This window comes from Pan troglodytes, chromosome 10 (assembly GCF_028858775.2).
Source record: "Pan troglodytes isolate AG18354 chromosome 10, NHGRI_mPanTro3-v2.0_pri, whole genome shotgun sequence".
NCBI classification, from domain to species: Eukaryota; Metazoa; Chordata; class Mammalia; order Primates; family Hominidae; genus Pan; species Pan troglodytes.
This window is the reverse complement of record NC_072408.2, coordinates 101,809,641-101,837,188: the sequence shown is the minus strand read 5'-3', so window position 1 is coordinate 101,837,188 and position 27,548 is coordinate 101,809,641. Positions and strand designations below refer to the sequence as shown.

General features: G+C 40.4%; 1 protein-coding gene across 3 annotated transcripts in view; it reads left to right on the top strand.

Annotated features, from left to right (window-relative positions):
- NDUFA12 (NADH:ubiquinone oxidoreductase subunit A12) overlaps positions 1 to 27,106 on the top strand; it is a 37,497-nt gene extending 10,391 nt beyond the window's left edge. For 2 of the 3 annotated variants that reach the window (XM_063784790.1, XM_009425971.4), the window contains one exon: positions 26,816 to 27,106. In XM_063784790.1, coding sequence (XP_063640860.1) covers positions 26,816 to 26,996 — 181 coding nt within the window. In that variant the 3' untranslated portion in view covers positions 26,997 to 27,106. The remainder of the gene's footprint in view (positions 1 to 26,815) is intronic. The other variant, NM_001071784.1, reaches the window with a different exon arrangement.
- The last annotated feature ends 442 nt before the right edge of the window (positions 27,107 to 27,548 follow it).

Below are 27,548 nucleotides of genomic sequence, written 5' to 3'. Positions count from 1 at the left end.
ACTCCCAGGTTCAAGCAGTTCTCCTGCCTCAGCCTCCCGAGTAGCTGGGACTACAGGCTCATGCCACCACGCCTGGCTAATTTTTGTATTTTTACTAGAGATGGGGTTTCGCCATTTTGGCCAGGCTGGTCTTGAACTCCTGACCTCTGGTGATCCACCCGCCTCGGCCTCTCAAAGTGCTGGGATTACAGGCATGAGCCACTGCACTTGGCCTAATTTTTGTATTTTTTATAGAAATGCGATTTCGCCATGTTGCCCAGGCTGGCCTCAAACTCCTAGGCTCAAGTGATCCACCCACCTCGGCCTCTCAAAGTGCTGGGATTATAGGCGTGAGCCACCATGCCCAGCTTTTATTTATTTTTTTTAGTTGAAATGGGATCTTGCTATGTTGCCCAGGCTGGAACTCCTGGGCTCAAGCAATACTCTCACCTCAGCCTTCCTAGTAGCTGAGATTATAAGCACGAGCCACCATGCCTGGTTCATTTTATTTTATTTAACTTGGCAATATTTATTTCATTACAAAAATATTTATTGAATATCTCTCTATAAAGCAGTCAGTGGTGTTCTTCTGAAAGTATCTGTTCTATTTACATTGAGTGCATAATAAGTTACCCTTAAATTTAGTGGCTTAAAACAACAGCTATTTCTCTCTCCATAGTTTTTTTTTTGGGTCAGGAGTTCAGACAAGATAAAACGAGGGTGGCTAGTCTCTGCTCCTAGATGTCTGATGTCTGGAGCCTCAGCTGGAAGACTCCAAGTCTGGACACTGGAATCATCTGAAAACTTGTTCACTTAGTATCTGGCATTTATTGCTGGCTGTCAGCTGGGGGTGTAATTGGGCCTGTGGGTTGGAACACCTTCCTGTTGCCTGGGCTGACACAGGCAAGTGCTCTGAGAGAGTGAGCTAGGCAGGAACCATATTGCCTTATCTAACTTAGTCTTGCAAATTGTCCAGTGTCACTTTCATATTCCATTGATTGAGGCAATTAGAAAGCTCCACCCAAGTTCTACATGAGAAAACATGAACCTATCTCTTGATGGAGTCATATCAACATCACAGTATATATTGGGATGTATAATGGTGTGGCTGTCTTGGAAAAACAATATGCCATAGTATCACCTGTCTGGGTGAAGCGAAAGGTGAAAAGAACTTTGGCTGTAATCTTATCTGGCAGTTTGACTTTAAGCAATTTCCTTAACCTCTCTGGGGCTTAGTCTCATTGTCTATAAAATGAGAGCCCTAAAATTCCTTAGGTCTCTAAAATTTGTATGACTTTATAATACGCGTATTTTGAAATGAAATTCTAAATGCTCACTTGAATTGCCAAATTTTGCATGACGTATTTCAAAGCAAAGTACTTATATCTGTTTCATAGATTGCTGAAATAATACCATACAGTTGATATACAATTAAACTCTGGAGCTCCTTTCCAGTGGTCTAGAAAATTTCACCCAAAAACTAGAAATAAGTATATCTGGTGGGCTGTGACATTTTATTTTAATTGAATTTGATCATCAGAGCTAGTTTTGGGCTGTCTTCAGTAGAAAGTGGGATAATCTCAGTGTATTTGCCTCTGTTCTAAAGAGTCACTTGGAAACCCAGATATGTGACATAAGTGAGTGAAGTGCAGCTATGAAACAATAGGACGTAGTGGAGACTGCAGTGAACTGAAAAGTACAGACTTGTCAAAGAGGGCAGGAGGCTTATTCAGCAACCTGCAGTTCCATCAGGTGAGAATTCTGCGAAGGGTTTCTGGATGATTTTTCAAAGGTGGACATCTGTATTTATTTGTGAGACTTCTTGTTTTTTCTTGCTTTTTTTTTTTTTTGAGATAGAGTCTCACTCTGTCGCCCAGGCTGAGTGCAGTGGCACCATCTTGGCTCACTGCAACTTCCGCCTCCCAGGTTCAAGCAATTCTCCCACCTCAGCCTCTCAAGTAACTGGGACTACAGGTGCCTGCCACCATGCCTGGCTAATTTTTGTACTTTTACTACAGACAGGTTTCACCATGTTGGCCAGGCTGGTCTTGAACTCCTGGCCCCAAGTGATCCACCCACTTTGGCCTCGCAAAGTGTAGGGATTACAGGCATGAGCCACTGCACTGGGTCAGTTCTTTTTTTTTTTTTTTTTCAATTAATTTTTTAAAATATTTGACATTTTAAATACAGCATTATCTAGCAGAACTTTTCACAATGACGGAAGTGTTCTTTATCTGCCCTGTCCAATAGGGTAACCACTTGCCACATGTGGCCCAGAACATTTTATTATTATTAATATTATTATTATTTTGAGACGGGGACACTCTATTGCCCAGGCTGGAGAGCAATGGCACAATCAGTTGCGACTTCCTGGGCTCAAGTGATCCTCCTGCCTCAGCCCCCTGAGTAGCTGGGACTACAGGCATGTGGCACCATGCCCAGCTAATTTTTTTGTATTTTTAGTACAGATGAGGTTTCGCCATGTTGCCCAGGCTGGTCTCAAACTCCTGGACTCAAATGATTCGCCAACCTCTGCCTCCCAAAATACTGGGATTAGAGGCATGAGCCACCACACCTGGCCTTTCTAGAGCACTTTAAAATGTGGATAATGCAACAGAGGACATTTTAAAATTTTTATTTAAGATAAGTAGGCTACTCAATTGGACAGAACAGTTTGTTTGTTTTTCAAATACTGTGAGCTAAGCAAAACATATTTGTACTGTACATTTTTGCTGAGCTATAACCAGATTTCAAGCCCTGTTCTACTACTTGGACTAATTGTGAGCACTGACTGTGTCAGTGATGTAATCTGAAGAATATGATAATGGATAATGTCTTTAAAAGCTCACTGGGGCTTGGTGTGGTGGCTCATACCTGTAGTCCCAGCACTTTGGAAGGCTGAGGCATGAGGCTCGCTTGAGGCCAGAAGTTTGAGACCAGCCTGGGCAACATAACAAGGCCTCATCTCTATAAATAAAAAAAGTTTTAGAAAATTAGCCAGGCATGGTTGTACATGCCTGTAGTTCCAGCTACTTGGGAGGCTGAGGTGGGAGGATCCCTTGAGCCCAGGGGTTTGAGGTTGCAAGGAGGTATGATTGCACCACTGTACTCCAGCGTGGGTGACAGAGTGAAACCCTGTCTCTGAATAAAAAAAGCTCTTTGGTTCTTAACGTGAGAAAGCAGCACTGATTAGGAGCTTTCTCATGCTACATCATTTGGGGATTGCTGTTGCACTCTTTTTAGTGGGAAATAACAACTTGTGGTTCCGTTAAGGTCTGAGGAGCTGTGGGGTTTTTTTGTTTTTTTTTTCCACATTCTATGTCTCTTTATTTTTTTCCTTCAACTTTTATTCTAAGCTCCAGGGTACATGTGCAGGATGTTCAGGTTGACATAGGTAAACATGTGCCATGGTGGTTTGCTGCACAGATCATCCTATCACCTAGGTATTAAGCCCAGCATGCATTGAGCTTTGGTTTTAGGTTTAGAACCATCAACCTTCTCCAAAGGGGCATTCTATATGTTAGGAGGACTATTTGAGACCAAGGTGTCAACATGGAATTCAGGCTTTAGGAGCTGAGGTGTCCTGGTTTTTGTTTAACTGAGAGATTGTTTCTTGGGTGGAATTGGTCCTGGGAGGCTATGGAAGGCATGTGAGCCGTCTTATTCAGATTGACATCTACCTGCTTCAAAATGTTCATCTAACATTGGTGCTCAGGGGCCACATTTTGGGAGATGAGGGGTAGGGGTGTGATTTCAATTACGTGCGATTAATTATGTTTAAAATTATAAAATAGTAAAAACCTGAAAAGCTAAAAGTCCTATTCAGTGGAGCAAGTCCTTTTATTTGATCTGAGACCACATGAAAATGAAGCTAAGAGCTGTAGAAGATCACTCCAGCAGGTGCCTGAGGGCAAGTGAGGATTCAAAGCTGCATTTCTTTGTGGAGAGGAGCCTCCTAAGGTCTGAGTACCTTTGATGACCCTTATTTGTATGGGAAGCTTCACGGCTTGTGATGAATCTTTTTAGGGAGAAATGGTGTTGAACAAGCTTAGCTGTTTGTTTCTCAAACCCCTCTTTGTTGACCGTGACACACTGTGGAATTCTAAATCTGTGGATTCTTACCTTTGATTCATGAATAAATTTGATGTTGGGTTGATATATCTCTAATTAGAGAGCTAGGTATTATCACGTGTAGAGAGTAATTGTACAGATACAATTTATCATCCCTATTCAAATAACTATTTAGTACCTACCAGGTGCCAAGAACCTGGGGTAAAGCAGTGAATAAAACAAGGTCCTTGTTTTCATAGGGGAAGGCAGAAAAACATCCTTTATATAATTGTGGTAATGAAAAATGCAAGGAAGATAATATGAAGCTGGGCCTCACAGGGGAATCAAGAGCAATGGAAGGGTCAGGTGGCTGTTTTATACAGCAGTTAGAGAAAGCTTCTTTGAGAAAGTGACATTTGAGGAAAGACGTAGAAGCGGGGAGAAAGCGTTCCAGGCAGAGGGAACCACAGGTGCAAAGGCTGTATGTTTGAGATGTATTGCTTGGTCTGTTCAAAGAACAGCAGTATGGCCAGTTTGGCTGGAATGGAATGAGTGAGGGGAAGATGTTAAGAAACGAGGTAGGAGAAATAGCTAGGGCCCAAATCATGTAGATGTTGTAAGATGAAAGGTTCTTGTATCAGCTCGAACCCCGAGAGTGTATCAGCAGACAACATGGCAGTGTGGAGCAACACACTGTTTTAATGAGCGCCTGGGTGCAGGCGGGCTGATGCCTAAAATGGCGTTAGCACCAAATGAGGATGGGGCAGGGGTTTTATAGTCTCCTGTAAACAGGAAGTGTCTCAGTCTGATGTAACTGCTATGTAGTACCTGGACGGCCTGCCCCTCAATCTTCAAGGGGGTATGTGTCTTTCGGCCAGCTCTCTTCCTGCTTCTGCTGTCTTGCTGACCCACGCTGCTGGCCCAAGCTTGGGACTGGGCCTGAGAAGGGAGGAGTTATTCATCTCTTCAAGCTTTCAGGCCTCAGGGAGAATCTTTCAGTAAGCCATGGTACATACTTCGGCTTTTCGTCTGAATTTATTTAGAAGTCACTGGAAGGTAAGATAGGGTGTGATCTGATTTACAGTTTTTTAACATTTGGAATAATCCCAAACTTTCAGAATCATTACTAATATTTTAATAAAAGTAAGTTGCCAAATTGATGCCCCATCACTCCTGAATACTTTAGTGTGTACGTCTTGCAAACAAGAACATTGTCCTACATAACCACAATATGACCATAAATATCAGGAAAGTAACAAAGATACACTATGAAAGGGAGGCAAAATTTTACCCTTATCTTCTTAGGGCTTTTTGGTTGGGCTTGAGAATTAAAGACATGTTAACAGGAGAAAAGCATACAAATTTATTTAATATAAGAGTTCCGTGATGTGGAGCCCTCATAAGGGATGAAGACCCAAAGATGCAGTTCATGTTGAACACTTAGATACTGAATTGGACAAGGAGTAGAACACTGAAAATGAGAAGACAAAGGGACTTGGGCTTGAGTAGGTTAATTGGGTGGAGAAGTGACTAAGAAGATAAAAGTTAATTTAACAAAGTTTGTGCAGATTTCCCTTGACCTCAATTTCCTGTCCTTGATGTAGAATGATAGTTTCCTTCTGGTATAGGGAGGATATCTTTGATGTGGGAATTTTTTCTCCTGCTTTCAGAAAGAAAAAGGCCATATTATTCTTGTGCCTGCTGTTTTTCTTTACCTTTTTTTTTTTTTTTTTTTTTTTTTTTTTTTGAGACAAGGTCCTGCTCTGTCACCCAGGCTGGAGTGCAGTGGTACAGTCTGCAGCCTCGACCTCCTGGGCTCAAATGATCCTCCTATCTCAGCCTCCCAAGTAGGTGGGATTACAGGCATGTGCCACTACACCTGGCGAATTTTTGTATTTTAAGTAGAGACGGGGTTTCACCATGTTGGCCAGGCTGGTCTTGAACTCCTGGCCTCAAGTGATCTGCCTACCTCGGCCTCCCAAAGTGCTGAGATTACAGGCATGAGCCACCACACCCAGCCGTGCCTGCTGTTGTTCAAGTGCCTTTAACTCAGCATAGTCCATATGCCAGAGCTGCATATTTTGGAGCAGCGTGTTCTGAACTTCAGCCACTCAGGTTTCGTCAGTTGTCCCAACAGTGTCCTTTATAGAGAGATCCAGTCACACATTTCATATGGATCTCAAGTTCTTTAGTCTCCTTCACACTTGATTGGTTCCTCAACTTTTCTGTGATTTTCATGACCTTGACGCTTTTGAAAATTACTTGACAGTTATATTGTTGAAGGTCCCTCAGTGAGTTTGTTGAATGTTTCCTCCTGACTAGGTTCAGGCTATGCTTCTGTGACATTCCTGTCACTGAAGCCATGTTTTTCTTGTTGCACTCTATTAAGTAGCAGCTGATTTGTTTTTGTCCTATTATTAATGAAAACCTCTATCACGTGATTAAGGGGTCTGCCGGTTTTCTCCATTCTAAAGTTACTAATTTTCCCTTTGAAATTAATTAGCATTTTGTGGGGAGACACTTTGAGGTTATGTAAGTATCCCCTTACTCATCAAAGCTTTAATTCATTATTTGTATCTGTATCAACTCCTATTTTAATCAATGGGTTATAATCCATTGCTTTAAATGGTTCTTTTATTGTTCAAATTGGGCTCAATTTGACTAGTTGGAACCCATTCAAGCTGCATTTGGAGTGCTTTGGAGGTTTTTAGAGGGGAGGGGTTCTCAGTTTTTAAAAATATTTTATTTGAGATAGGGTCTCACTCTGTCTCCCAGGCTGAGTGCACTGGTGCTTTCACAGCTCACTCCAGCCTCAACCTCCTGGGCTTAAGCCATCCTCCTGCCTCAGCCTCCCAAGTAGCTGGGACTACAGGGGTGCATCACCACAACCTGCTGTTTTTTTTTTTAGGAGATAGGGGTCTCACAGTGTTGCCCAGGCTAAAATTTTATTTTTAATTGACAAATAATAATTGTATATATTTGTGGGGGTACAATATGATGTTTTGATACATGTTTACATTGTGGAATGATTAAATCAAGCCAATTAATAAATCAATTACCTCACATACTTATCATTTTTTTGTGGTAAAAACACTTAAAATTATTTTAGCAATTTCCAAATATACAGTGAATTATTATTTATTACAGTCACCATTCTGTGCAGTAGAGCACTAAAGCTTAGTCCTCCTAACTGAAATTTTGTACTCTTTTATCAACATCTCCTCTTTCTTATACTCTCCACTCCTCCTGCCCGTGGTAACCACCATTCTACTCTGCTTGTTTTTTTTTTTTTCTTTTTTCTTTTGAAGACAGGGTCTTGTTCTGTCTCCCAGGCTGGAGTTCAGTGGCACATTAATAGCCCACTACAGCTTCAATATGCTGTGCTCAAGCGATCTTCCCACCTCAGCCTCCTGAGTAGCTGAGACTAGCTAATTTATTTATTTATTTATTTATTTAGAGACAGAGTTATGCTCTTGTCGCCCAGACTGGGATGCAGTGACGTGATCCCAGCTCACTGCAACCTCTGCCTCCCGGGTTCAAGCGATTCTCCTGCCTCAGCCTCCTGAGTAGCTAGGATTACAGGTGCGCACCACCATGCCCAGCTAACTTTTGTATTTTTAGTAGAGACGGGGTTTCACCATGTTGGCCAGGCTGGTCTCAAATTCCTGACCTCAGGTGATCTGTCCGCCTCGGCCTCCCAGAGTGCTGGGATTACAGGTGTGAGCCACTGTGCCTGGCCTATTTTTATTTTTAGTAGAGGTGAGGTCTTGCTATGTTGCACAGTCTGATCTGGTTTCCCTGATGATTAGTGACAATGAGCATTTTTTTCATATAGCTGTTGACCATTTGTATGTCTTCTGAGAAATGTCTAGGTACTTTGTCCCTGCCAACCGCTTTTTTTTTTTTTTTTTTGAGATGGAGTCTTGTTCTGTCTCCCAGGCTGGAGTGCAGTGGCGTGATCTCGGCTTACTGCAAGCTCCACCTCCCAGGTTCACGTCATTCTCCTGCCTCAGCCTCCTGAGTAGCTGGGACTACAGGCGCTGACCACCATGCCCAGCTAAATTTTTTGTATTTTTTTAGTAGAGACGAGGTTTCACCATGTTAGCCAGGATTGTGTTGATCTCCTGACCTCGTGATCCACCCACCTCGGCCTCCCAACGTGCTGGGATTACAGGCGTGAGCCACTGCGCCCGGCCTACCAACCACTTTTTTTAAAGATAGGGTCTCGCTATGTTGCCCAGGCAAAAGTACAGTGGTGTGACCATGGCTTACTGCAGCCCTGACCTCCTGGGCTCAAGCAATCCTTCCACCTCAGCCTCCTAAGTAGCTGGAACTGCAGCCATGTGCCACCATGCCCGACTAATTTAAAACTTTTTTATAAAAACACAGTCTCCCTATGTTACCCAGGCAGGTCTGTAACTCCTGGCCTCAAATAATCCTCCCACCTTGGCCTATCAAAATGCTGGGATTACAGGCATGAGCCATCATGCCCAGCCACTTTGCTTTTATTTTATTTTATCTTATGTTATGTTATGTTATGTTATGTTAATTTTAATTTTTGAGATAGAATCTCGCTCTGTTGCCAGGCTGGAGTGCAGTGGTGCGATCTTGACTCACTGCAACCTCTGCTTCCCAGGTTCAAGCGATTCTCCTGCCTCAGCCGCCCGAGTAGCTGGGATTACAGGCGTGCGCTACCACGCCCAGCTAATTTTTGTATTTTTAATAGAGATGGGGTTTCACCATGTTGGCCAGGATGGTGAGTTTTTTTAATTCCATATATATATATATTATATATATATGGGTTTTTTGTTGTTTTTTTTTTTTTTTTTTGGCTATTAGCATTAGAGGGGGTCATTTTGAAAAGTCTTCATCATTCTTGGAGCACCTTCTTACTTTCTGACATGAGGTGTTCCAGGTTCATCTTAGAGTTTCTCTGTTCCAGCCTTGGAGACAGCCATTTCTCTGAGGAGCCCTGTGTTTGTTTGCTTTTTTTTGTTGTTTTTTTGTTTCTTTGGAGACGGAGTTTCACTCTTACTGCCCAGGCTGAAGTGCAATGGCGCAATCTCAGCTCAACCGCAACCTCCGCCTCTGGGTTCAAGCGATTCTCCTGCGTCAGCTGGTCTTGAACTCCCAACCTCAGGTGATTGACCCACCTTGGCCTCCCAAAGTGCTGGGATTACAGGCATGAGCCACCACACCCGGCCGTTTGCTTGTTTTTTAGTGGAGAGTGGTATTAGAAACTAAGATATGAATGTCAGATGTGCTCATCATTATTGGAATGTCAGTGCTTCCAGGCCTTCTCAGTGGACAAGCTAGGAAACATGGGTAATGATTGTGTGTCCCCACCAGTACCACTGACGGCAGTCCAGCACTACAGTTTACACTCCAGTTTTCTCCCTTTCCACATTTATAGCTGGTTTCTTCTTAATATAGTTATTTGATCAATTCCACTGTGTGTAACTAAGTTCCCATTGCTGCCCTCTCATCCCCCCTCCCCCACTGGACTTCCTCCTTACCCTATTTTGCCTCCAGCACCCCAAACCAGCTTGCCACCCTCCCCTCTCCTTGTGTGGACAGGCTCTTCTCCCCACAAAGGCTCTGACACATCTTGCTGGGCTACCGCAACATTCTCCCTCGCATACCAAGTGCAGATGTCTACATTCCTCGGGCCCACTTAATGACTTTTGCACTCTGATTTACATTTTTAAAGCATCTCTGTGGTTGCTGTGAAGAATAAAGGAAGGAGGCAAGGCAAGTGTGGAAGCAGGCTACTCACTTAAGAAGCTGTTGTAAGTCATGGCCTAGGCTGTTGATGGGGTTGGACTAGGGTGCTAGTGATGCAGGTTGTGAGATTTGGGATCGTATTAGTTGTCTATACTGTGGAACAAGTTATCCTAAACTTAGCTTAAGACAGTAAATGTTATCTCACAGCAATTTGAGTGTAGCTTAGCTGGGTGCCTCAGGCTCAGGGTCTCACAAGGTTACAGCTGAGATCTTCTCTGAGGCTGCTGTGCTCTCAAGGTTTGACTTGGGAAGGACCCACTGCCACACTTACTCATGTGGCTGTAGACAGACCTCAGAAGATTTGCTTCCCAGCTCATTCAGTAGACCTCTGCACAGGCCGCCTCTTGACATGGCGTCTGGCTTCCCCAGACCAAGGTGGAAGGCACAGTCTTTTTAAACCTCATCTAGGAAGTGATATCCCATACTTCAGTTGTCTATTTATTAGAAGCAAGTCAATCAGTCCAGCCACACTTAAAATGAGGGTATTATACAAGGGTGTGAATACCAGGAGGCAGTGATCGTTGGAGGCCCTCTTAGAGGGTGCCAAGTAAGATGGGGTCAGCAGGAGTTGCTGATTGATTGGCTTTTGAGAGAAAAACCAGTCAAGGATGACTTCAGGATTTTTGGCCTGAACTACTAGAGGTACAGTTACTGAGATAGGGAAGAGTGGAGTAGGGGGAGCAGGTTTAGAAGAGGTAGTCTACGTTAAGTATGAGAAGCTTGATAGACGACCACGTGAGAAGGTGAGTAGACAGTTGAAAACTAGCCTGTTGGTTAGGCTAGAGATTGATGCTGGAGATAGGATTTTGGTTTGATTTTATCTAGTGTAGTATTCAACTTAACTTTATAAATTAAGGGTTAGGAGAATATGACCTTCAGTTAAATGCCTAGCTCTGTTATCCTGGAAACCAGATAAAATTGTTTTAACAGTATTGCAATATAAAATCGACCTCTGATTGGGAAATTGCCTCTGGATTGAGAGGAATTAGAAATGCCTGGTGAGTGCTGCTGCTCTTAGAACTGGCATGACCCTGTGGGAAAGGGAATCCTGAAGCTATGCCTTTGGAGTTATTAGAGACGTTGGCTCTGGTGGAGCGTAAAGCTTTGAAGTTAGGGCAGCTCCTGCACCTGCCTCATGATGCTCTCATCTCCCTTGAGCCTGAGCTGTGTCATCTAGGGAGTTAAAGAAAATAGCTTCTGGGCCGGGCACGGTGGCTCACACACAGCACCTTGGGAGGCCAAAGCAGGCAGATCATGAGGTCAGGAGATCGAGACCATCTTGGCTAACACTGAAAACCCGTCTCCACTTAAACTACAAAAAAAAAATTAGCCGGGCCTAGTGGCGGTCGCCTGTAGTCCCAGCTACTTGGGAGGCTGAGGCAGGAGACTGGCATGAACCTGGGAAGCGGAGCTTGCAGTGAGCCGAGATCACACCACTGCACTCCAGCCTGGGCAACAGAGAGACTCTGTCTCAAAAAAAAAAAAAAAAGAAAAGAAAAAGAAAATAGCTTCTGGACGGCTGGGTGAGCTGTCACTTGCATGAACAACTGCACAGACTCCCAGGGAGAGGAACATCTGATGCTGCCCAGCTGGCAAGCTGTGATTCCTGTCCTCTGTCCTGAGTTCTCAGGTGCCAAGTGTGGCCTATGATAGTCTTATGAGTCTGTTCAGTAGCTGCATAATCTCACCTAGGGAAAGATTTCCCTTAGAGACATTAGTGTTTTGGATAGAATCTTAGTCAGCTTCTCTGTTTCATTTAATGTTCTCTAATCTTATGGGAAACATTAGAAATCTTGTGGAAAAATGAGCTCATTTTATCTCTCTGGTCTAAAGGCCTTCACTTCTTTGAATCTACCAGCCACCAGTAAAGGCTGCTAAGTCCACCAGTACAAAAACAAAAGATGGTGGTGCAAACTTCTCGGACGGGCAGTTGAGCTACACGTGCCTTGAAAACAAGAAACGGATTGCCTAGAACCTAACACAGTCTGCTTACAAACTTGATTCATTCAACGAATATATATTGAGCACCCCCCTATATGTCAGGCCTTGATGGGTTTATATATTCACAGTGGTGAGTGAAATATGTATGGTCTTTGTTCTCTTGTAGTTTATAGGCACTTAATGAATACTAGTACTAATACTGTGTTCTAATTTAGTGTCTTTTTTTACAGTACCTTCATTTTCCTATATGTTTTATTCTCTTATGGGATCAGCAACAAGATATTAATTTCTTCTTCGGGAATTTATATTTAATTTGATTGAGTAGAATACCCTGAAAGTATTTAAGTAGATAACAAATAACATTTTATTTTATTTTGAGGCAGTGTCTCGCTCTGTCACCCAGGCTGGAGTTCAGTGGTACGATCTTGGCTTACTGCAGCCTCGACCTCCTGGGCTCAAGCCATCCTCCTGCCTCAGCACCCGGAGTAGCTGGGGCTACAGGCACGGGCCACCATGCCCGGCTACTGTTTGTATGTATGTATGTATGTATGTATTTAGTAGAGACAGTGTTTTGCCATGTTGCCCAGGCTGGTCTCAAACTCCTGGGCTCAAGCTATCCACCTGCCTTGGCCTCCCAAAGTGTTGACATTACAGGTGTGAACTACCGTGCCCAGCTCAAGTACTATTCTATACTACTTTTTCTTTCTTTTTTTTTCTCTTGTTCTTGTCTTTATTTTGTTCAATGCCAATTTTATTGCCTTCAGTTTTATTCTGAAGTTATCTAATTGCCACCGTCTACACAGTAACACACAGAAGTCTTCATTTTCATTGTTATGGTAGTTAGCATTTATATAGAATTAGTGTAGAAAAGTAGAAAGTTTGGGCTATTTCATGCACGGCTGTATAAAATTATTGTTTTCACTTGTATCAGAAGAAATAAAGATGTGCTTTTTGTGGTTTGAAGTATTGGAACCTTGAAGTCCTTTGAACCAAGTTAAAAAAAAAAAACAAAGCAAGACATGGCTTGGTTAGATTTTTCTCTATTACATGTATACCGTTTTCCCACTTGGTGGCACTTTCTGTTCATTTCTTAGTAACATGTCTTTCTCTCTCAGCATAGTTACACCAGTCTCTCCTCGTACATTGATTTTTCTTATTAAAATTAATTTACTGAAGTAATACATAAATACATCATTTAAAAAATAATAGTATATGGTAAAGGGTTTCTTTTTTTTTTTAACAGAAAATAATTTTGTCCCTGAAAATTTTTCTGTGCCCAGGGAAAAATTAATAAATGGTTTTGCCCTTGAAAGGCCAATTTGTTTAAGATGCTTAACATCGTGGTGGTCAGCTGTTTTTCATTTGGCGTGATGTGTTCTAGAAGCCTTTGTAGAGAAACAGGGTGGCAGGTGAGGGCCATTACATGGAGGCGATAGAGAAGAATCAAGGATGATTCATAGGTTTGGGGCCTGAGTGGTTGGTACCATAATCCTGGGACCATTCACTGAGATGAGAAGACTTGTAGAAGGGCGGGTTGGTAGGGGTGGAGAATTAGAATCAGAAGCCTCTTTTTGGACATAGTAAGTGTGTGATACCTGTTGTGAAATCTACATGATTAGATATATATCAAGTAAACAGCTGAATATACAAATCGAGCTTAGGACAATGGTCAAACCTGCCAAACCAGCAAAGAACAAGGTAAGTAGCTAGCAAGGTAGGAGGAAAGGGAAGAAAGAGGAGTATTTTAGCCAGGGAAGCCTCGTTGTATTGATTGTTGCCAAGAGGTTGAGGAAGATGATGACAGAAAAATGTCCGTGTGATTTGGCAATATGAAATTCATTGAATCTACATAGAATCTGTTCTTGAAAGAAATGAGGAGAGATCAGAAAAGTTTGAACATTCTAGCAAAGGAGAGTGATCCACATAGCCCCTAGTAGACATGCACTGTCAATATTGGACATAGTTCCATTAATCCTTTTTTTGTTTTTTTGAGACAGGGTCTTGCTCTTGTCACCCAGGCTGGAGTGCAGTGGCATGATCTCAGCTCACTGCATCCTCCACCTCCCAGGTTCAAGCAATTCTTGTGCCTCTGCCACCTGGGTAGCTGGGATTACAGGTCCCATGACCACACCCAGCTAATTTTTGTATTTTTTTTTTTATAGGGGTGGGGTTTCTCCATGTTAGCCAGGCTGGTCTCAAACTCCTGGCCTCATGTGATCCGCCTGCCTCAGCCTTCCAAAGTGCTGGGATTACAGGTGTAAGCCACCTCACCCGGTCCCTTTTTAATCCTTTCTGTGTAGTTGTGTTCATAACCATACTCCATTTTACTTGCTTTTTTCCATCAATATTATAAGCAATTTTTCATGTTATTAAAACAATCCTTATAATCACCATTAAAAGATTTTTTCTGATTATAAGAATATACAATTGCTATAGAAAATGTGGAAATCTGGAGAATTATTAATATGAGGTAGAAACAATTCTTTGGCCCAGAAGCAATACTGTTAATATTTTATTCACCGATTCAACAACTATTTGAGGGTCTGCTTTTGGGTAGAGAAAGAATGTTTTGGGGGTGTTTGTTTTAGAGGTGGGGTCTTGCTCTGTTGCCGAGGATGGAGTACAGGAGCTATTCACAGGTGCAATCATAGCACACTACAGCCTTGAACTCCTGGGCTCAAGCATCCCCCCTGCCTCAGCCTCCCATGTAGCTGGGACTCCACAGAGGAATGTTTTTTAAAGACCACAGTGTGAAAAACTGATTGTAGTTTATTGGTCACACCTTCTTTAGAAGAAAGCTTATTATTATAAATAACATATACCTACACATTTCTCATATAATGTATACAACATTTTCTGACTTGCTTCTCCCTCCCCTCACTTAATATGTCACAGACATTTTTCCTGTCTCACTAAATACTGTGTCAGTTCGAGTGTTTTAGTTTCTGTGGGGCTTTTGTATTTAGAAAGGATTGTTGGGCAATTTGGATTTAAAATTAATATACTATTTATTATAGTTGCAAATTTAAAAACCTAATTGTTTTTCATTCTTGAGGTTCAATTTATAAATAGGATAAAAAGATTAGTAAATTGAATTACTTTTTGCATAAAAATAAGGAACAATCATTTTCTCTTGTTCTTTGATGAATGTTTGATAAACTCTAATGGAAAGGATTACATTGTCCTAAACAGTAATACCCATTTGCAAATTTAGTTAATACATCTCTTTAAGCAGTTTAGTCACATTTATAAATTGAACATATTTGATATTTGATTTTTTTCAATTCTTCAAATCCCCAGTGCATAGGCAGATTAACCTATCAAGCAAAATGTTCCTAAGCACTTAAATGACTCTTGTTTACTCAAGCCCAAAACTTCAGTGTCATCCCCCAGTCTAATTCTCTAATGTCCAGTCTGTTAGCAAGTTCATCCTGCTTTCATTTCTCCATATATCCCACATCTCATCACTGCCTCTATGACTGTTACCCTAGTCCAAGGCACAATTATCTTTTGCCTGGACATCTACAGTCACCTCCCAACTGGTTTGATAACATTCTTGCAGTGCACTAGCGTTCCCAACATGCTAAGTGATGAGAGTGCATATTTTTAAATGTAAATCAGATCACATCAAGTCTCTGCTCAGAATGACCCAGTGGCTTCCCATCACAGTGAGAGTAAAAACCCCAACTCCTTCCATGGTCTGCGAGGCGTTATGTGATCACAGTCTGCATGCACTGTCCTAGTCACAGCCCTGTTGACTCTGACTTGGCCACATTGGCCTTCTTGCTTTTCCTTGAACAGTGAGCATACTCCCAACTCAGTCTCTGCACTAGCTGTTTCCCCAGATTTGGCATGGCTCACACACCTTCACTTTATTCAAGTGCCCATCTGGTGGCTCTTCAGGTGGTCTAGTCTATAAGAGCCCTGTTCCCTCTCATACTCCATACTCTTCCCCTGCTCTGGTTTTTTCCTTGGTGGCACTTAACTACCTCTGCTTAACATTTTTTTAATATTATTTAATTTATTGTATGTTTCCCCAAATACCATGTTGGAACAGTGCCTACCACATAGTATTTCTGCAATAGATTTTTGTTGAATGAATGGATGTACATATACATTTTACTTGAAACAAACATTATTTTTTGGGTATGATAATCAGTTTTCTTCACTTTAGCTGATCCAAAAATGGCATCTTCTGCTACTCCTTTATAGCTTTTTAATGAATTTGAAACTAGATTTACCTCTGAATTACATTGCAATTTCAACCTGTCCTTTTTAGCACTTTGACCCACTGAATCATTTGTTACAGTTTTGTGGGGTTTTGGGGGCAGGGCGGAGGGGTGTTTTTTTTTTTTTTGACACAAGGTCTTGCTCTGTCACCTAGGCCAAGTATAGTGCCATGATCATAACTCACTGCAACCTCAAAATCCTGGGCTCAAGCTATCCTTCTGCCTCAGCTTCCTGAGTAGCTGGGAGTATAGGTGCATGCCACCACACCCAGCTAATGTTTTTGTTTTTGAGAGAGAAGGTGTCAAACTCCTGGCCTCAAGTGATCCTCCAACCTTGGCCTCCCAAAGCACTGGGATTATATGTGACAGCCACTGTGCCTAGCCTGTTATAGTCTTCTAAAATATTATTTCTCTAAATAAATTGCTAGCTGTCAATGGCAGATAATATTTTCTTCAAAGTAAGTCCTTCCTAATGTTTATTTTCTGCTCCAGAAAAATCAGAATATTAGGAGACTGTGTTCTAAGAAACTACAAACTGCATTAATTGGGTAGTTTCTCTTATGTTACAGAATGTTACTTTTCTTTATACCCTTTCTCTGTTAAAATGTGTTCATTATAAGCAGAAGACAAGATTGTTTCGATTTTTAAAACTCAGCTTTTATTTAACACATTTCACTGAGTATTCATTGCTTCATTTAATATTGATTCTAACATTTTACAAAGATGCCTTGTTGGAAAATTCCATATGTGGAATGTGGAAATAAACTATGTATTACTCTTGGTGAATGAGGAACTGCTCAGCATGTTCATTATAGAAAATTCAAAAAATAACAAAAGAAATAAGAATAGCCTGTTATCCCACCACTTGTAGAAACCACTGCTATTAACATTTTGATATACATTTGACCTTCAGTATCTGTGGGTTCTGCATCCATGGATTAAACCAACATTAGATGGAATTATATCAGAAAAAAGTTCACAAATTTCCAAAAAGCAAAACTTGGATTTGCTGTGTGCCGAGTATTATGTTGAATCCACATGAATGAAGTCATATGCAGACATCATATTAGGCATTATAAGTAACCTGGAGATGATTTAAAGTATACAGGAGGTTGTGCATAAATTATATGCAAATGCTACATTTGCATATCCACAAATGATCATTTGTGGATTTTGGCATCCACAGGGTGTCCTGGAATCAATCCCCCATAGATACTAGGGACAACTGTTTATTCTTATCTCCTCGATTTCTATGCATATGTATTCTTTTGTTTTTGTTATTAATGTAATTGAGCTTTTTGAAGAAGTAGCCTGGGTTTGCAAGTTATTTTAACTTTTGGCAGCCTGGTTTTCTCACTTACTATATTTGGATAATAATATTTATCACTAGAGTTGTTATAAGGATCAAATAGGTTAATATTTGTAAAGTGTATAGATTAGTGCCCATGACTTATAAATGCTATCTATAAGTATTAAATAAATTAGGCAAATAACCCGCTTTTAAAACATATATGGTGAACATTTTCTCAAGTCATAAAATATTCTCTGTCTCTCTCTCTCTTCTCTTTTTTTAGAAATGGGATCCCCCGCTGTCCAGGCACGATCATGGCTTTCTGCAGCCTTGAACTCCTGGGCTCATGTGATCCCTGCCTCAGCCTCCCAAGTAGCTAGGACTACAGGTGCCTGCCACCATGCCTGGCTAATTTTTGCATTTTTTGTAGACATGGGGTCTCATGTTGCCCAGGCTGGTCTCGAACTCATGGCCTCAAGCGATCCTCCCACCTTGGCCTCCAGAAGTGCTAGGATTACAGGTGTGAGGCACCATACCTGGCCAAAATATTCTCTATAGCATAAATGTTAATAATGCCTTAGTCTTCCATCATATGGATATGCCATGAGCTATTCCCTTTATTTTTGGTTTTGTTCTTTCCATTCTTTCACTGTTATAAATAAAGCTCTGATAAATATCCTTGTACATGAGTATTCATATCCTCATTTCCTTAAATGGAAATGGATCCACCAGGAGTATACATGTTTTATAAGTTTTTGATACCTGCTGCCAAATTGCCCTCTAGAAGGGCTATACCAATTTATATTCTCAGGATAAATATATTGAATAGTATATGAGTACTGATTTCTCTTTAAGTTCACTGATTCTGGGTTTTATTTTTTAAAATCTTTGCTAATTTAGCAAGTAAAAAATTATACCTTAATGTGCATTGCCTTGATTAAACTTCATTGTTTGCCACTATAATTTTTTCTTTGTTGACATCTCTTGATGTTTTTTGTCCAGTTTTCTATTGGATATTTGACTTTTTCTGATTTGTAATGATAGATGAACCTTTTTTCTGTATATTACAAATATTTTCCCCTGTTTCTTTTAGTCTTTAATCCTGTTTATAGTGTTTTAGGACATACACTTTTCAATTTTAAAAACAATTTTAATTTTTTGGGTACATAGTAGGTGTATATATTATGGGGTGAGATGTTTTGACACAGGCATGCAATATGTGATCATCACATCATGGAAAATGGGGTACCCATCCCTTCAAGCATTTGTCCTTTGTGTTACAAACAATCCAATTATACTCTTTTAGTTGTTTTAAAATGTACAATTAAGTTATTATAGACTATGGTCACTGTGTTGTGCTGTCAAATACTAGGTCTTATTCATTCTTTCTGACTATTTTTTTTTATACCCATTAACCATCCCCACCTCCCCCTAATCCCCAAACCAACCCCACTACCCTTCCCAGCCTCTGGTAATCATTCTTCTACTCTCTATCTCCATGAGTGCAATTGTTTTGAGTTTTAAGTATCACAAATAAATGAGAACATGCAATGTTTGTCTTTCTGTACCTGGCTTATTTCACTTAACATAATGATCTCCAGTTCCATCCATGTTGTTACTAATGACAGGATGTTGTTCTTTTTTATGGCTGAATAGTACCCCATTGTATTTAAGTATCACATTTTCTTTACTCATTCATCTGTTGACAGACACTTAGGTTGCTTCCAAATTTTGGCTGTTGTGAACAATGCTGCAACAAACATGGGAGTGCAAAAGTCTCTTCGATATACTGATTTCCTTTCATTTAGGTTATACCCAGCAGCATCATTGCTGAATCATATGGTAGCTCAATTTTTAGTTTTTTGAGGAACTTCCTAACTGTTCTCTATAATGGTTGTACTAACTTACATTCCCACCAACAGTGTTTGAGGGTTCCCTTTTCTCCATATCCTCCCAGCATTTATTATTGCCTGTCTTTTGTATAAAAGCCATTTTAACTGGGATGAGATAATATCTCATTTTAGGTTTTTTTTACTGCTCCTTGTGGACCAGAGCTACCCCATAGGCAGTGTGCCCAAAGTAGCCTCATTGTAAGTTTGATTTGCATTTATCTGATGATCAGTTATGTCGAACACTTTTTCATATGTCTATTTGCCATTTGTTTGTCTTCTTTTGAGAAATGTCTATTCAAATCTTTTTCCCATTTTTTAATCGGATTATTAGATTTTTTTCCTGTAGAGTTGTCTGAGCTCCTTACATAATCTGATTATTAATCCCTTGTTACATGGGTAATTTGCAAATATTTTCTCTTATTCTGTGGGTTGTCTCTTCACTTCGATGATTGTTTGCTTTGCTGTGCAGAAGCTTTTTACTTGATGTGATCTCATTTGCCCATTTTTTCTTTGGTTGTCTGTGCTTGTAGGTTATTACTCAAGAAATTTTTACCCAGACCAATTTCCTGGAGAGTTTTCCCAACGTTTTCTTGTAGTAGTTTCATAGTTTAAGGTCTTAGATTTAAGTCTTTAATCCATTTTGATTTGATTTTTGTACAATACAGTGAAAAATAGGAATCTAATTTCGTTCTTCTGCATGTGGATATCCAGTTTTCCCAGAAGAGACTGCCTTTTCCCCAGTGTATGTTTTTGGCACCTTTGGCGAAAATGCTGTTTTGGTTACCATAGCTCTGTAGTATAACTTTTTTAAGACTTTTTTTGTTTTGTTTTGTTTTGTTTTTTCAGATGGAGTCTCACTCTACTGTTCCAGGCTGGAGTGCAGTGGTGCGATCTCAGCTCACTGTAGTGTCCACCTGGGTTCAAGCGATTCTCCTGCCTCAGCTTCCCAAGTAGCTGGGATTACAAGCATGTACCACCACACTTGCTGATTTTTGTATTTTTTAGTAGAGATGGGGTTTCACTATGTTGGTGAGGCTGGTCTGAAACCCCTGACCTCAAGTGATCCACCCACCTCAGCCTCCCAAAGTGCTGGGATTACAGGCATGAGCTACCACACCCGGCCTCTCTGTAGCATAATTTGAAGTTGGTGTAATGTGACTTCTCCAGTTTTGTTCTTTTTGTTTAGGACAGCTTTGCCTATTCTGGGTCTTTTGTGGTTCCGTATATATTTTAGGATTGGGTTTTTCTTTTCTATTTTTGTGAAGAAAGTGATTGTTATTTTGATAGGGATTGCATTGAATCTGTAGATTGCTTTGGGTAGTATGGACATTTTAACAATATGGATTCTTCCAATCCATGAATTTGAAATATATTTCCATTTTTTGGTGTCCTCTTCAATTTCTTTCATCAATGTTGTATAATTTTTTCAATTTTTACATAGTAAGATCTATCAGCTTTTTTTCTTTTTATGGCTTTTTACCTTTGACAATAATTTTACAAGTGGTCCTTCATAGTCTATGAATATCAATATATTCTATGATTATAAATATTCATTTTGTATCTGAGCATTATTCTTATTTATTTTTATTTATTTATTTATTTAGAAACAGTCTTGCTCTATCATCCAGGCTGGAGTGCAGTGGCAGGACATGGCTCACTGCAGCCTCTATTTCCTGGGTTCAAGCAATCCTCCCACCTCAGCTTCCTGAGTAGCTGGGACTACAGGTGCCACATGCCTGGCTAAATTTTCAAAAATTATTTTGTCAAGATGGGGGTCTCACTATGCTGCCCAGGCTGGTCTCAAACTCTTGACCTCAAGTGATCCTCCTGCTTTGGTGTCCCATGGGATAGCAGGTGTGAGTCACTGTGCCTGGCCCTGAGCATTATTAATCTATCTGGAATCCTTGATGACTTGGGAAATCTAACTTTTTTCTTTTGTTTTGTTTGCTTATTTATCTTTTTTTACACTCCTCTCAACTTATACCTTATGGTGTTTTTTTTTTTCCCAACAAAATTATCCTAGCTTAATTTGTTGAGAAATTTTTACTTAATGATTTGAAATGCCAGTTTCACCTTATATATATTTTAGTCTATTTGGGGGATTTTTTCTACTTTCTTATTGTACTTTTGTGTCAGTTGTTATAGCATTCTAATGTTTAAGACATTCACTTAATGTCTGATAATGCTAGTGCCAGCCTTTCTGATTGTTCTGAGTTTTCAAAATTTTCTTGGATAAACTTTTAACTGAAGCTTACAATCATATTGTCAAACTCTAAGAAGAACCCCATTGGGATTTTCATTCAGATTGCACTTAATTAAATAATAGTGTGCTAACAAGGTTTGAATTGCCATGTTATAATGAACCATGTTGGGTTTCTAAATTTGTTAAATGTATCAATCCCATCCTGGGGTCACATGGATCTCTGGGGTTTTGTGGAAACCTTAAACCCAACCCAGTTTCATCTATTGATTGAAAGTTAAATTCTAATCAAAAGTTCTTGATTCAACCATTAGGAGGCTGTGTTCAAGCCTCAGGTCTGTAACATACATCGTATGGGACCTTGGGAAAGTCATTGTAATCCTGTTTCCTAGACTTTAGAATACTTTGATGAGTGTTAAATAAGTGAAATAAACTAAGTGAGATGGAGTAACAGTTTTAGTATGATGAATATTTTTACTTCAAAAAACATTCTGGAGTTTTTCCTTAGTCTTTCATATTTATTTTTTGAAAAATTGAAAAATCTTTGGCATTTCTAGGCTGGGTGCAGTGGCTCATCTGTAATCCCTGCATTTTGGAAGGCTGATGCAGGTAGATCCCTCAAGCCCAGGAGCTCGAGACCATCCTGGACAACATGGTCTCTACTAAAAATACAAAAATTCGCCAGGTGTGGTGGCGTGTGCCTGTAATCCCAGCTCTTTAGGAGGCTGAATTGCTTTAACCCAGGAGGCAGAGGTTGCAGTGAGCCAAGATTGTACCATTGTACCCCAGCCTGGGCTACAGAGCAAGACTCTGTCTTTAAAAAATAAAGAAACAAAAATAAAAAATCTTTGCCATTTCTAGTCTCAGTGATACTAAGTGAAAATATCTGAAACATGAACAATATGGTCAGAAGCCAGCCTGTAATCCCAGCACCTTGGGAAGTTGAGAGAGGAGGATTGCTTAAGACCAGGAGTTTGAGACCAGCCTGCCTGGGCAACATAAAGACCCCATCTCTACAAAAAAAAATTTTCATTTCTTTTTTTTTTTTTTTGAGTCTCGCTCTGTCACCTAGGCTGGAGTGCAGTGGCGCAATCTTGGCTCACTGCAAGCTCTGCCTCCCAGGTTCACGCCATTCTCCTGCCTCCGCCTCCTGAGTAGCTGGGACTACAGTCACCCGCCACCACGCCCGGCTAATTTTTTTTGTATTTTTAGTAGAGACGGGGTTTCACTGTGCTAGCCAGGATGGTCTCGATCTCCTGACCTCATGATCCGCCCGCCTCGGCCTCCCAAAGTGCTAGGATTACAGGCGTGAGCCACCGCGCCTGGCCTACAGAAAATTTTAAAATTAGCCAAGTGTGGTGGTGTGTACCTGTAGTCCTAGCTACTTGGGAGGCCAAGGCAGGAGGATCACTTGAGCCCAGGTGTTTGAGGCTGCAATGAGCTGTGATGACACCACTGCAGTCTTTGATTCCCTAACTTGATCATGTATGTTATCCAGGAAGAAAGAGTCAAAGCAGTATTGTATATTTCAAAGTAGCTAGAAGAGAGGACTTGAATTGCTTCCAACACAGAAATAACAAATACTCAAAGTGATGGAGATACCTCAGAGACCTGACTTGATCAGCACACATTCTGTGCATGTAACAAAATATCAAATATACCCCCACAAATATGTAAAATGTTATGTATCAATTAAGGAAAAAACCTGTCTGCATTGTTGTTGTTGGCTGTTATTTGGTGATGTTTTATTTCTGGCAATTTTCTAAAAGAGAATCTTAAACTTTCTTATCTTTGTTATTAATACAAAACACTCTTTAGGAGTGTTTTCATTTGCAATCGTTTTTTAAAAATGTATTTTATATTGTATGTATGTTTTTATTCCTTAAATTTCCTTTTAGGCTATTTTAGTTTTTCTTCACAAATCAATCCCTCTGTTTTCCATTTTGAGTGGCTCACATCCTCAAACTGAGGGGCTATATAAGTGAAGCAGCATGTTTTTTTTTAAAGAAGGGGAAAATCTCCCTCTCCTGTTCTTAAACACACTTTTTCTTCTTATACAACTGAAAATAGGATTAACCATTTATGGGATTACTTCTGTTGGAGTTCTTTTGCAAGTTTAAGCTTCATTCCAAAAGTTAAAATAATTTTTTTTGGTAGAGGAGATTATGTAATTATGATTTAATATTTTTGTTTTCCAGTTATTTTGATATAACTTCAATATATTTGAGTACTGAGTTTTCCCAATGTAATATTTTTTCACTATAAATTGTCTTCTCTTTTGTATTTGTAATCTTTTTCCTTTCTCCTAGTCTCCTTATTTGCAGTCTCTCTGACTTTATCAAGTATATATAATTTTATATTTTGTCCTTTAATAACTGGGATATAAAATTGAAGTGAGTCTAATGCCAACTACAACACAGTTTTCTAAACAATGCAGTTAGTATGTTGGCTTATTTGCTTATTTATTTATTTTGAGACAGAGTCTCACTCTGTGGCACAGGCTGGAGTGTAGTGGCAAGATCTCAGCTCACTGCAACCTCCGCCTCCCCTGCTCAAGCGATTCTCATGCCTCAGCCTCCCAAGTAGCTGGGATTACAGGTGCGTGTCACTACTCCTTGGCTGATTTTTGTATTTTTAGTAGAGATGGGGTTTTGCCATGTTGGCCAGGCTGGTGTCCAACTTCTGGCCTCCAGTGATCCGCCCGCCTCAGCCTCCCAAAGTGCTGGGATTACAGGCGTGAGCCACTGTGCCTGGCCAAATTTTTAAAAAATAACTTAAAAGTCAGTATCTCTGGCCAGGCACAGTGGCTCACGCCTTAATCTCAGCACTTTGGGAGGCCGAGGCGGGCAAATCACTGGAGGCCAGGAGTTCGAGACCAGCCTGGACAACATGGTGAAACCCCATCTCTACTAAAAATAAAAAAATTAGCCTGGCATGATGGCATGCGCCTGTAATCCCAGCTACTCGGGAGGCTGAGGCAGGAGAATCACTTGAGCCCAGGAGGCAGAGGTTGCAGTGAGCCAAGATATCACCACTGCACTCCAGCCTGCGCCACAGAGCAAGACTCTGTCTCAAAAAAAAAAAAAAAAAAGACCCAAGAGTCTGTTTTGCAAGTAAAACTCTCTGGTGTGGCAATCTGAAAGATATGATTTTTTTTTACCCCTTATTTAATAATAAAATAACAAGGGTTATATTTGCCTAGCAGACTATAAACATTTCCTTATTTCTCATAATTCTTTATAAACTGCCATAATGGGTATAGTTTATTATTTATTAATTCCCTGATTCTTGCATGTAGACTTGCTAGGATAAATATTTTCAGATTTTGTGTATTGTGATAAAAATTATCTTTTCCTTTTTTGGAGCATTTTCCATTTCTCCATGAGCTCTTCACTTCCTCACTTAAGTAACTGAATAGGCATAAGCTTGGGACTATGGTTCCTTAAATATCATTTTAACCTTCAGGAGTCTTGACAGCAATTTTTTGAATAAAATTTTTCTTTAGTTAAGCTGACTCAGTGAGGTAAAAGTTAAATATTTTAGCTGTGCCGTAAGCTCACATAAAGCCCCTTGGTAAGTGACAGCCTTGACTTTAACAGCTAATCCCTCCTCTGAGTGGTTAGTGGAGCCTGGCTCACCACTATCGTCTCATAAGGGCTTCAGCGCTCGTGTGCTCATATGAATGGTTACAGTTTATTGGTCCAGGTCACTTTCACTAATCCCCAGCTTCCTTTAGAGGATGTAAGACAGACACTGACCTAGCTTGTACAGCCTTCTGCATTCTTCATTGTGTAAGCTGATCATGATACAATTATCTTTAGACATAAACATAGCAACTGTAATCATATTTTATCTCTATTCAGACTGGTTTTTAGTCAATTACCTAGCTATATCTATCAATTACTGCTAGCAAATATTCTTAGGTTTACATAGCAACCAAAATTTTTTCTCATTAGCTTTAGTTTTAGTTATTCCACTGAAACATCCTCCTCTTGTCCTTTTCTCTGCAGCTGGATAATCACTTTTCCCCCCACCCCCGGGCTGCAGTTCTGTGGCTGTCCTCTCATTTTCTTTTCCCCCAATAGGGTCGTCTCTGTCTTGTGAGCTCCAGGTCTTAGAGGCTGGGACAAATTCTGTCTTCCCTTCTTTCCCATGTAAACCCCTCAGCTTAGCTTCCTGCTTGATCGCACTCTGTCCCACAAACTTTGATTCCTCCTTTCCCTGTCATTAGCAGCAGCATCGCTGGTCTCTTCCCTTTCAACTCCAGGTATCCAGCTTTTAGGTCTGATTTCTGGAACATATCCTCTTAAATTGTTAAGCACTTATGACTGAAATATTTGTGAATTGGGGGTCGATTTAACTTTTTTCTTAAGACAGGGTCTCACTATGTTGCCCAGGCTGGTCCTGAGCTTCTGGCCTCAAGTGATCCTCCCACCTCGTCCTCCCAAAGTGCTGGGATTATAGACATGAGCCACTGTGCCTGGCCCTGATTTAATTTTTTAGTATAACAAGTTGCATATTCTCTAGTGTTTACACTCACATGCTTGAATTTACAATGCATCAGAGGCTCTTCTCAGCAGGAGCCTCATGGGTTTTAAACTAAACCTTCATGAGCCAGAGTAACCTGAGCATACTGAAAATCCAGAATCGGCCTCTAGCACCTAATAGTAATACTGTATTTTTATTAGTTCTAAAATACATTTCCACGTCTAAAATTAGGATACATATTATAATCAGTAGTGGCCATAATTTATTTGGTAGCATCTTTTCTTTCTTAGAGGTAGATAAAATCATGGCATGTCTGAAAATGGATAGTGTCAGATTTGATAAGATACAGTAATGGGCCAGGCATGGTGGCTCATGCCTATAATCCCAGCACTTTGGGAGGCTGAAGCAGGAAGATCCCTTGAGCTCAGAAGTTTGAGATCAGCCTGGGCAGCATAGTGAGATCCTATCTCTACAAAAATGTTCTGAAAGTCAGCCAGGCATGGTGGTGGCATGCTCTTGTAGTGTTAGCTATGTAGGAGGCTGAGGTAGGAGTATCACATGAGCCCAGGAGTTCGAGGCTGCAATGAGCCATGATAGTGCTACTTCATTCCAGCCTGGGTGACAGAGTGAGACCCTGTCTCCAAAAGAAAGAAAGAAAGAAAACGAAGAAAAAAAAATACAGTAATGAGAACGGTAGCTAACATTTGTTGCGTATCTGCCACACACAATAATTTTTCTATGTGCTTTATGTCTATTATCTCCTTTTATGTTTATACCATCCCTGAGGAGTAGGGATGTTCAGATGGAAAAAATCTAAGGCATAGAAGAATTCAGCTAGTAACTGATGGAGTTGAGGCTTGAACCCAAGCAACAAAATAGTTCCAGGGCTACGTTTTTAACCCTCCTTCCACTATGCTGTACTGCCTCTTCATAACTGTTTGGGTTTTTTCCCCTCTTTAAGGCATCGTTGGCTTCACAGTATGACTGATGATCCTCCAACAACAAAACCACTTACTGCTCGTAAATTCATTTGGACAAACCATAAATTCAACGTGACTGGCACCCCAGAACAATATGTACCTTATTCTACCACTAGAAAGAAGATTCAGGAGTGGATCCCACCTTCAACACCTTACAAGTAAAGACAATGAAGAACAGTTGAAACATGCAAAATATGGAGCTTTTCATGTAATTACTCTTTTACTGTTTACCATTCACTATAATTCACAATTAAAATTGTGTGACTAAACAATGTCTTTCGTGCCTTTTTGCCCTTCACTTTGTTGTTTTCCAGCTGCAAAATAGATGCTTCCAAACATGGTGATTGAAGTAGACTTGTATTGGGGTAGCTGCCTGGTTTACAGTTCCCTTTTCTGGAAACAGCCTCTGTGGTCCTGTTTGTGCTTTGGGACCCTACCTTACTACCATAGCTCATTATATGGGAAGACCTAAGCCAAGCCAGATTTTCTCATGGGAATTTTGAACTTGAATGGAGAGACACGAAGGCTGAAAGTCATCAAAACTGGGTGGCTTTTATTGAAGCTCTCTAAGGAGGTTATCAGAGATATCCTATTTCCTGAGTCTGGTTCTTTAATGGTTCATTTTAAACTGTAAACTATCCTAGACTCTATTCCAATATATTCTTAGTTCTTTAAGCTAACTAGGGTCACAGAATTTTTTTGTTGCTTACAAAT